At 36.5% G+C, this 11,855-nt stretch overlaps 1 protein-coding gene across 1 annotated transcript; it reads right to left on the bottom strand.

The window, feature by feature from the left end:
* Window positions 1-4,140: 4,140 nt before the first annotated feature.
* Window positions 4,141-7,989, bottom strand: LOC106157972 (uncharacterized). Its single transcript, XM_087007518.1, has 8 exons — window positions 7,748-7,989; window positions 7,344-7,460; window positions 6,936-7,055; window positions 6,636-6,755; window positions 6,277-6,393; window positions 5,877-6,005; window positions 5,299-5,329; window positions 4,141-4,975 (listed from the first exon to the last, which is right to left on the bottom strand). Exons 1-8 carry the CDS (start codon window positions 7,956-7,958, stop codon window positions 4,402-4,404), a joined length of 1,419 nt encoding a protein of 472 aa, XP_086863644.1. The 5' UTR covers window positions 7,959-7,989; the 3' UTR covers window positions 4,141-4,401.
* Window positions 7,990-11,855: the final 3,866 nt, after the last annotated feature.

Genomic DNA, 11,855 nt, shown 5'->3' with positions numbered 1-11,855 from the left:
GACATAAAAAACAATGCAATTGCTTATGTGGAAATACAGAAAATGTGCAGAGCCTCAAGCGGATGAGAGTTAAAAGTCACAAATGCAAGTGTTTGAGAAAAAATTGTAAAGGAAAACATAACAAAACTAGAAAACCACCGAGAGTGCAGACCTCTGCCAAGGCAGCAATTGTTGATTATTATTGATTATTGATTGAATTTTGAGCCAGACCACCACTAAAAACTAATCATTGTCCTCTTTGGTCCAATTCTGACAGTTCCTGAAAATTTCAGCAAAATCGGTCCATAACTTTTTGAGTTATGTTGATGACAGACAAACAGGGGTGAAAATATAACCTCCTTGGCAGAGCCTGAGGTAAATATAATTTCAATGAAGCTGCTATTCAAATTTTTAGTCACATCTTAAGAAAAGCACAAAACAATAATGCACAAAATAGGAGACTACCAATTCTGATGCAATAATACATTATGTTTTACTGCACAGTCAACATCAAATTTTAATTATGCACAACAGGTAACAACGACGAAAGTAAAAGCATAAGGCTTCAGGCCCATCAGAGTTCAAGTTTATACTTAGAAAGTGCCAGAATGAGAAAAATGAAAATTTCACACAAAATTGCATAAATTCAATAATAAATGATAAACCAATTGCCCTGGCTTTCTAATTTGAACTGCATGCCAATCCTAAAAATCATACTTGTAAGTTAAAAATAATAATAAGTAACACAGTTTTCTTTTCATAATGTTTGCAGTAGCAATGCAAAAATATTGTTGTCAATTTTGATGTAACATTACATAATAAATTATAGAATAATTATCACCAATTTTTGATTATTGACAATAAATAGCATGGACATGTAGAAAATTTGATCACCATTTGGCTTCATGTCCATGGGAGCGCCGAGTCCCACAATGAATATGCCAAAAAGATAATGAATATTTCACTCAAATGTATAACTTCCAGAAAAAGAAGCCAATTAGACTGCTTTTCCAACTCATTCTGCATTTTAGTCCTGTGTTTCTTTTTTAAAGGTTTGACAGTCATAACACGGTTTTCCCATAAAGGTCATCATGGCAGCAGCACCAAAAATTGTGTTTTCTTCTATTTTGATGCAACATTACATAATGCTTAACAGTATAATGACCATCAATTTTTAATAATAGAATATTAGTAACATGGACATGCAGAAAACGGGACAAGCAAAGGTCTTCAGGATCTTGAAACTTCAAAGTCACACCTTGAAAATGCCAAAAAGTGAAAAATTAAATTTTCACAAAAAACTGTTTAACTGCCAGAAAAAATTAACAAACAGACTGCATTGCCTACTGAAGCTGTATTTTAGACCCATGTTTCTTTCCTGTAAGTTTGAGAACAGTAATTGACATGATTTTTGTTTAATGGTCATCATGAGAGCAGTGCCCAAAATAGGGGTTTCTTCAAATTTTGATGCAATATTACATAATGTTTAACAGCATAATGACCATCAATTTTTAATAATAAAATATTAGTATCATGGATATTCAGAAAATGTGACTAGCAAAGGTCTGCAGGCTCATGGAACTTCAAAGTCACATCTTAAAAATACCAAAATGTAAACAAGACAGCACTGTTCTGAAATGGGTTTATTTCCATTTTTAACATTTTTTAAACATAAAACAAAATAAACAGTTTGTTGCCATTTTTATATGACCAACTAAGAAAATTGATGAGATGGGAAAAATATCAATAGAACAGTGTTAAATGTCCAACTTCCTCCATTCTGAGATTCTGAACATAGTGGATGAATGCATCTGACAAACTGCAATGATATGAGTTTATTTCCATTTTTGACACTATATTACACAATACACGATAACAAGTTTACAATCATTTTTACATAGTCAATTAACAATGTTGTAAAGATGCAGGAAATATCAAACAAACACTTTTACGTATCTTATTAGTTAAATAATGAGACTGTTAACATGCCTAAGAATTGAATCTGAGGAAATGTGAAAAAACAGCATAACTTCTAAAATAAAGGCCCGATTATGCTGATTTTCGAACTCAACCTGCATTTTAGTTAGTTTGACTACTCCTGTGAGTATAATGACAATTGGCCTATCTGTTTTTCTTATATTGTGTTATCAGTGTTGCATTTATGTTGAAAAAAGTGAAAAAACAGCATAACTTCCCTAAAAATGGCCCGATCATGCTGATTTTCGAACTTGACCTGCGGATTATAAATATTCATCAGTTTTGTAAGTTTCAAGCCAAAAAGTAAATGGTTTTCCACTTATCGTGTTATCGGTGCTGCATATATGCTGAAAAAAGTGAAAAAACAGCATAACTTCCTTAAAAATGGCCCGATCATGCTGATTTTCGAACTTGACCTGCATATTATGAATATACATCAGTTTTATAAGTTTCAAGCCAAAAAGTAAAATGGTTTTTCACTTATCGTGTTATCGGTGTTAAAATAATGCTAAAAAAAGAGAAAAAACAGCATAACTTCCCTAAAAATGGCCCGATCATGCTGATTTTCGAACTTGACCTGCGTATTATGAATATTCATCAGTTCTGTAAATTTGAATACAAAATGTAAAACGGTATTCCACTTATCGTGTTATCGCTGAGTGCACGGCGACGACGGCGACGACGGCGACGACAGACGCAGATGATGGCTATATGTACAGACACATCTGTGTCTGTACAAAAAAATAGTTGCATTAAATCTTTCTCTTTCGCTCTCTCTGAAACAGTGCGGCAAACAGATAATCCACATTTTGAAACATTAAGTACTTTTAGATTTTCCTTTTTTTGCTCAAAATCGATTTTTGAAAAATGAATGAAAGATGAAAAGGCATGATTAATCGTACAGCGCCAGCTTGCCTCTTTTTTCCCCAGGTTTCATCTTAAGTTCACGCATATGCATGCACACTGGCCAGGGAATTAATAAAGAAGGGGAAGGAAATTGAAAGCCAATCTTATAAACGCGGGTTCTATTCTTGACTACAGTTTTAAAATAAACCGTAATTAAATCACACTTTTATTTTAAAATGGATAATTAATATAGGTAATGATAAGGTGAGCATATTAACGATTCTCTCAATCAAGTTTGACGTACGTAACCGGTTAAAAAATGTTCAGTTGCTTTGCATTCAAGTCAATCATTTTTTGACAATTGTTGACGGATTACCTATATCTTTAAAAAACTTTTGGAAAAATTAAAAATCGGCGTGATATAAAATCGTTTAAGAGTGGCAATAGAGATTTTTCGTTAAGTTACAGTCGGGGAGAGTGTGATCTATGTGTTCCGTTAGATTAAACTTACACGTTTTACTTTACATAGAGGAGGAGGGGGTGACAAAGGAAGCTCTGGTGCCTTTTTTCAAATATTATAAATTGTCGTTGTTGCCCCTTGCCTGTACTGATCGGCGCTTGATTATTGTGGCATCTTTAGAGTAATCATTTTGCAAGTACTAGCTGATAGATGATACCCACAACCGTCTAAGGTGATAAGTTTATCAGAGACTGTGTCTTGTGGTTTTACAGCTGGGTAGTAATAACATACTTTGGGTTCTGGGCGTCCAGAAAGTTTACTGTGGTATTACATGTAACAAGTCACAGAGGATAAGAAAACAGTTTCCTCGAAGAACATGGCACTTGGTCCTCGAAATTGTTTGTATATATTTGGCTTTTGGTCTGATTATCACAAAGGAGAAAAAAAAAACGTGTATGAAAAAATGTATTTCATAGATAGAAAGGGCAGCAGCGCAACAACCTTCCTCCCCTTGCCGCAAAGAAAGCTTTTGAAAATATGTTGCAATTTAGAACACTTTGCAGTGTCGTGCGTCTCAGTTTTTTAATAATCTAAAGGCGGCATTTTCAAACATTTCAATCCATTAGCTATTGACACTTGCTTATTATAAAATATATTATGCTAAAGAAGCGAAACACAACGACTTGTGTCAGACTGGCGAGGGACCGCGAGGGATGGAGGAAAATTGTGAACTCATCAAAGTGCCCCAACGGCCGTGAGGCTACGGGAGCGACCTGACCTGCCCTGACCTGATGCTAAAGATTTACACTAAAATAAGTCAAACACTGTAAATATTTTTTAGCTATTCGATATGTATTTTCAAATTTTGTTTACATTTCTAAGTAATAATTTGGAGATACATGTACATAAATGTATCCAATGTACACGAGAATGTAAGCCTACCAAGTTTAAAAGACTTCGCTATGAGCCTTACACAGCACTCAGTCAATACTCCAAGTGAACTGAATAATTTATTACACATGAATCTGTATCCGAATAACTACACTCTTGCGTATCTGTTGTCTAGATTAAATGAAACTTTGTATCGAAAGATATCGATAAGTGCCTATACGAATTTCACTGAGGAATAGGCCTACAATTCAATGTGCTCCAACAGATTTAGGCAGGACATCAACTAACTTCATTCTTTCGGTACAATTCTTATTCCAAGCATTAAATGAACCGATGTCGGAAACGTTGTAGTTAGTACAGCAGAGCCGTTGGTCAAACGCATGGGTGGACGCCTCTTTGCCGCACTCACGAGGGGAGCTGTAGAATGTCACCACACGTTTGCCAGGGGTAAGGAAATCTTTACCGAAACGCTCGCAAGAAATCTGTCCCAAAGACTTCTTAACGTCGACGCCAGCAGAGTTCTTAACCGGGAATTTCTTGGCAAGTCCTTCGTCTCCTAAGGTTAATTTAGCAAGTCTCTCGCAATCAAAAGGACAGTCTCTAAGAACGCGTAGACAAGTGTAGAGATCAGGTAACTTAAGTTCACGTCGCACCAGCCGGGTTTTGTAGAAATCTGGAAAGCGGTCAGTAATCGGGACAGGGACAGTGGCGTTTGATTCCAGCACCCAGAGCCCCTGAAACCCGTAGATTAGGGTGGGGAACTCGTAGAGTATGGCACCGGGGGCCGTGCTGTTTATCTCTGCCCTCAGACGACATTCGCACCTGTAAATATTATTAGTGAATATTGGTTTTTGGTAACCTACATGTACAACAGCTTACATGTTATCTGGTGACGACACAAAGAAAAAATAAATTTCTAAAATAAGTTAATGTACCGTTTATGCATCTCCTGAAAATACATTGATCTTTGTCATTCAAGCTCTTCTATTGATCCCAGTAGGCTAAAACAAACATCGTTATCTTGTATGTGGGTCATCTTAAGAATTGTAGCGGATGAAAACGTAAATGCACTGAGAATTGAAAGGATACAAGCATTAAATATTGTTGCCATATACTAGAACCGTTTGAAAATAATATGATCTCACCTTTTGGTTGTCGGATCAGTGGGTTTCTCCTCTGAAGTACAGAATGAGAAAAACTATGACTGCGATGTTAAAATGAAAAATAAGAGTCGGAACTGTAAACAATAATTTATTATATTTTTTCAACAAGATAATTCTATAAATATAGGCTTACAATGAAATATCTCATTCATTTATGTGATCCTTTAACATATCCCGCACGAAAATCCAGTAGTATCGAAGTAGCAAAGAAGCATTAACGCAGTAGTGGTGTGGAGCATATTTGCAGTAGAAATGCAGCATAGCCTACTGCAATTCTACTTCAAAAATTACATAGGGTTGTACAGAGGAGGAGCATTAATGCAGTAGATTTGCAGCATGATAGAAGCATGTTTCAAATATGCTAATTAGCTCCGCAGTCGAAGCAGATTTGAAGCATGTTTGCAGTAGAATTGCAGTAGTCTACTGAGCTGGAGTATCTACTTCGTTTGCGTGCGGGATATTTCTTTGATTTCGTATAATCCAATTAATATGTCGTATCAAATTAATAATTTTAAAATGGCCCAATTGATATCTAAACCGTCCTCCGTATCTTGTCCCACCTAAACATTGGAAGCCGTCCCCAAAGTATCCAAGTTTGCAGGTACATGTGTAACTCCCGAACGTATTGGTACAGTCAGCGTATTTGGAACATGGTGTGGTTTGGTTCCGACATTCGTTCACATCCTTGTCTAAATACAATGTAGATTATATTTTACACATGGTTCAGACTGCAGCAAATATAATTTAGTTTTTCAACATGGAAATAGCAAATTTTAGTCAAGAAGAAAATTTAGTTAATAAGCCAATGGTATGACAAAAAACTTTCCCTATGAATATTCAGAAATATTCACTTTAACACACTTTTCATTTTATCATTTGTGTGTGTTATTTCCACATCTGCTCTTATAATATTTGTACCTGTGAATCTTGTTTATAACTGGATTAAAAAAGCTGACATACCACATGTTTTCATATCATCCCCCATTTTTAAATTGGGAGGACAATCGCAGACGACACCTTTGTCTGTGTCATTGCACCCGTGACTGCAGTCACCATTGTTGATAGTGCAAGAGGTTTCTGAAGAGAGGAATCAAAATCTTTAATAGATTAAAATTTAACATTTTATCCATGTCTCAAAATTAATTGATAGAATAATAAAAATAGTGGCTAAATTGAGAATTATGTTTTACAATAAGTATATTTAACAAGAGCTGTTTAGTAAAAATTAACACAAAATTTAACACACAATTTTAAATTATGCTGATAGACTAACAGCAACGTGAAAGAATGATATTTGAAAAACAAGTGAACGTCCATACTGCATGTTTTCCTGTCTGTGGCGAGTACCAGATTTGCCGGACAGCTACAGGCGACATCGCCTTGTCCGTCTTCGTGACAATAATCACTGCAACCGCCATTGTTGGTCTGACACTTGCTTACTGAAAATAGGTGATAACGCATGGATCAAAGCACACAAAATACTGCATGTCGAGCTACAGTAATGAGAACGGGGGTGTTTTAACATTTTACACCACTGGTTATATTATGGTACATTTCATAGTCCATCATGCACTGTGTAATATGAGCTATGGTAATTTTATCTGTATCTTTCTACTCACTGCACGTCTTGTTGTTTGTGCCCAGAGTCAGGTAAAATGGACAGCGACAAGTAGTTGTGCCATCAGCTTGGTTGACGCATTTATGACTGCAGCCAGGGTTGTTGACTTGGCATGGTAACACTAGAGAAAACATTTATTTGTGAATACAGCATTTCAGACGGATAACACAGGTAGCGGAATATGTGTGTGTGTGTGTGTGTGTGTGTGTGTGTTGTTTTGTTTATGTCACGAGTTTAGTCAAATTCGATTCGGTTCAATGCCTTCTATGTGCCAAAGGCAATACCATTTAGCAGAATAAAGAGATATTTTACAGAATTGCCATGACTAACGTGAGAGTTATCAAACGTCAGCCGCTTGTTTTATGCACCCTTAAAACTCCCTCAAAAACAGAAGGTAAACAGAACTGACCACAATTATCCCCAGACTTGACCATATCAGGCGGACAGGTGCACTCAAAATTCCCATTGTTGTTAACACAGCCGTATTTACAGTTACTGTCCAGGCACGGGTCACTGCTGTCCTTCACTGAAACAGAAAATGTCTTTCTGCATGCAGTGACATTTACTAAAACGTATCATAGCTCAGTTTGGATCACTGTACTGCGGAGAAAGTTGTTTCAGTGACTTCCTGACAGGCCTTTGATGAAACAATTTTGCAATCACATGTGAATGCCGGTATGCACAAACACTTTTAGTCAAGCACACGCGCGCGCTCTAGTTTGTGTCACGTCCAGCTCGCGTCACATGTCAGTTCACCCCATTCCCACCTGTACACACTGTACGTCTTATTGTTTTGGCATAATTTAAACTTACCTGAGCATACAGCTCTGCCGCCCCAGTGTTTTAGATTAGGTATCCTGTACACATAATATCCACCTGGACATTTCTTTACGTAAATGACGTCCCCTTCAAATATGGAGTTCTCACTAGGAGTGGTGCAGCAGTAGCTGGAGGAGGATCTGGTGCAAAGTGTGTGTTTGACTATTCCCTCAGCCGCTGTAGGGTGATCCCCTAGCATCCACATCGGGTAATGGGCTCCACAGTAGTTGAAGGAAGGACACTTTGAAAAAAAAAACAGTATAATGTTGTTTGTTGAAACTTGATAATTATCTTCTTCTGCAGTTTAATTGTGTAACTTTATTACTACTATACGCAAGGCGTATTTTATTTGGGTTTCTTAATCATGTCAATTCCTTACCTTCTTTAGATACTGTAATAGAACAATGAAAAAGAATGAAACTGGATTACCACACGCTTGGCTTATCCAATAAGAATAGGAAGGAGGTACGACTAAATTCAGATAAAATATTCTTGTAAAATTTAACTTTAAATTGGTATAGTTACTCTAATCAACAACCATTATATTAGAGTTGTTGTTAAATCACTCAAAAATGTACAATGTATCAAAAAAAGTAAATATTGTATATATAATCCAGGATCCAAAATATTTGGGATCCTAGATATAATCAACTTACATGTAGCAATACAACATATTTTTGTTAAAATCACGACATTTATTGCAGTTATGTGGAAGAAATGTTTTAAAAGCAAACTTGTATACGGTTATAGGTAAGTGTATTATGATATGCGCAATGATCATTGTTCAGATTCTTAAATAACCAAAATCATTTGCATGGGCGTTCTTTAACAAAAACGATATTCTTCGAATACTTTTCCTACCATGTTTGCCACCTTATTTCCCGCTTCTCCTGTGATGCGAAACCAATCGCTTGACATCCCATATACGTCATAATAATATCTAGAACTGCTGTAGCTGGTTTTCCTCCAAGGTCCATACAGTTCAATGTAATAGTCGCAAGGGCTATCTGAAATCAATTAGACAGCGAGTTTTAACAAAGTTGTTCGCATTAAAATAACCCCAACTTTTTTAAGGAGGTGTGCAAATAATGTACAGATTTTGTTTAGAGATACACTAATGGTAGGCCTACATCACGGTGATTTTAAAAATCATTTTGAGTTAAATTTAGACATAAGAATGTGCAATCCCTTTTAAAAACATACCCCTTGTTAACGCAACTACTAATTTGGCTACACATAAAAAGAGCAAAACAAACGTCAGCATCCTTAAACAACTGGTGAATGATCTATTTTAACTGAATACTGTACATCAGTTTACATTTAACCATCGGCCGTCCAATACAAAAACGTTCAATTTAAATATCTTTTTTCAACTTTGAATTATTAATTTTATTGGTTGACACGTCGGGTCGCATATCGTCATATATTAACACCGTTGTTACCGTCATCATTTTACGATATAACCTGCAACATGATAGACGCACGGTATCAGGTGTTATTACTGCTCATAGGAGTTTTAGGTGACCCTGTTAGAGCAAGCGGTAGGTAAACCATATGTACCTTGATATTTGCATTCACCTTGATGATTTTTTTCTTCAGTTGAGAAATTCACAATTGGATCTTAGTTGCAAATCAAAATTAGCTTAGAATTGTACATTGGTGTAGCCCATTAATACACACGGAACGCATATTCACTTGTTTAGCCGACTCTGATTTTTTTCTAACTCCGCAAGGTAACAATGGAATTTTTCGACACGTTAACTATATTTTTGCGATCCAATTCAAGACCAATATCGGAACTTTATTTAGTAAGCTGTTCGAGTTAAGCAGTGGGAATTTAACCTAATATTTTCAGTCGTTTTGAAATGGGCCAAAGGGTTTGATATTAAACATCTCTTTACTCTACATACAGTAGATTGAACAAAATCGTTTTTGAACATAACTTACATAGCAGATCATGATTTCTATTAACAAATCGTCTCGATTTAACAGAAGACCCTTGTCACAGCTATCAACCCATAACTGACGAATGGAGGAACATAAACGGACGAAAATCTTTCTGTGACACCATTCACCGCTGGCATGGCTGGTACCGCTTCATGGGGAGGGCTGGCAACAAGATGCCTGATTCGGTACAGTGGTGTTTTTCTAATCTTTTTAAATATATAACTTTTCCGCATTTCTTCATCACACACAAACACACACGCGCGCGCGCGCACACACACACAGGTTAGTTCAGTTCAGCACTGCCGTAATAAAAGTAGGTGTGCTTGGACTATTTTTACAGGTATAGGGGCCTACTGGGCATTTTAAGCCTCTTAGGGATCATACAGTATAAGCCAAAATTCATGCAAATTGCGTCTTAATTAACTATAAACTGAATGCATTTTATTTTAAGTGGCCTTTTAAATGTTTGAAACTGTAAATGCCCTCTCCTAGGCACCTTCACAAAACCATTGCGGCACTTACTACCCTATCTGGTTGTCCGGTGGCCATCCAAAGGTCAACAATGGCATAGTGTCGCGGCGACTGTGCACATACTATTCCTCCTATACGTGTGCTACCAGCTCTCATCATTCACATCTTCAACAATATGAATATGCCAAGGTGAAGAAGTGCCCAGGAGGATACTACGTGTACCAGCTGCCAAATCTGCAATACCTCTGTAACAGGGCATTCTGTGCAGGTGTGATTTAAAATTCGTCTGCCACTCTACCATGCTCTCTTTCACTTGTATTTATGATGTCAATAGGTATAATGGTTCTGTTTACCCATTACCACGTGTACAAATATGCATCATCATTGTCGTAGTGTGACCTTCTGTAGGCGCGACTAGCCCACGAAAACAAATCAGCATGTTACTGTTCGTTTCTGTGTATAATTTTGCCATTTGTAAAATATGAGATAGGGCAAACCGGGGCTAGTTGGCCCAGTTAGACACTTTTGGCCTTGTAAAGCCAACTAGGAATGAGTTAGAGTAACAAAACCGGTTTCAAAATAAGCCCATGAACTAAGTTACGCATGCAACGTCATTATTTTTCAAATATAATGCCAGATGGCTCATAATTTGACAAAAAACGCAGTTGACGTCATACAAAAATGAAGTAAATATCCCATGTAAACGCTTTGAAATACATTTTTATACTATACATTTTAAATTTATTAAATTGATTTTTGAGAGTCTTTGATGAATAAATAGTTCAAACGAGGCAGATTTATTGAGGTTTCCGTACGTCACGTTGTATGTGTTGCAAGAACCAAAATATCTATCAATAAAATTTGTTTTGTTTTAATAAAGAATTAATTAATAATGGTATGAAGCAGGTTTCTAATTAATGAAAACGAATAATAAATTTTCGTTTTAAAAGAAAGTAACAAATTCAGTTTTAGTTTTAGTTTGAGTTTTTTTTTTTTTTAAACAACTTACCCCGTGGTCCCACTAGCCCCGGTCTCCCCTATTGAAACACACAATACCATCCATAATGTTTAAATGTTATTAACTTACAGTGAATGAGCTGAATTGCAGGAACCATTACCACGAAAGCCCGCATATTTACCATTTAAATCACTTGATTATTGCTAAATGTTATAATTTCCACATTATTGATTAGTAAAAGACACCAGTGACCCGTGCTTGGACAGTAACTGTACATATGGGTGTGTCAACCAGAATGGACAGGCGCAGTGCACGTGTCCAGCTAACGTACTCAACTCAAGCCAAAACCAAAGCTGCAGTGAGTAGTATTTCGCTACGTATAATTCCACTCATTACCTCCGCCAAGGAGGTTATGTTTTCACCCCTGTTTGTTTATTTGTTTGTTTGTCATCAACGTAACTCAAAAAGTAATGGACGAATTTCGATGGAATTTTCAGGGTAGGTCAGAAATGGGTTAACTTAGAATAATCAATCAATAATCAATAATCAAAAATATCGAAAATTTAGGGGTGAAACGGCATTGGATGGAGACTTTGCTGCCTTGGCGGAGGTCTGCGCTCTCTGGAGCTTTTCTAGTTTGTCTGTCTGTCTGTCTGTCTGTCATCAACATAACTTAAAAAGTTATGGACCGATTTCAATGAAATTTTCAGGGACTGTCAGAAATGG

This window comes from Lingula anatina, chromosome 3 (assembly GCF_051362555.1).
Source record: "Lingula anatina isolate TDL-2025a chromosome 3, LinAna3.0, whole genome shotgun sequence".
In the NCBI taxonomy this organism is placed as follows: Eukaryota; Metazoa; Brachiopoda; class Lingulata; order Lingulida; family Lingulidae; genus Lingula; species Lingula anatina.
This window is presented reverse-complemented; position numbering and strand designations above follow the sequence as displayed.

Bases quoted from the DNA above. Each gene is read 5' to 3' on its own strand.
- LOC106157972 (XM_087007518.1), bottom strand. From the start codon at position 7,958: ATGTGGATGCTAGGGGATCACCCTACAGCGGCTGAGGGAATAGTCAAA. The intron at 7,461-7,747 runs GTAAGTTTAAAT...TTTCTGTTTCAG, and splicing joins CGGCAGAGCTGTATGCTCAG to TGAAGGACAGCAGTGACCCG. The intron at 7,056-7,343 runs GTCAGTTCTGTT...TGTTTTCTCTAG, and splicing joins CAAGTCTGGGGATAATTGTG to TGTTACCATGCCAAGTCAAC.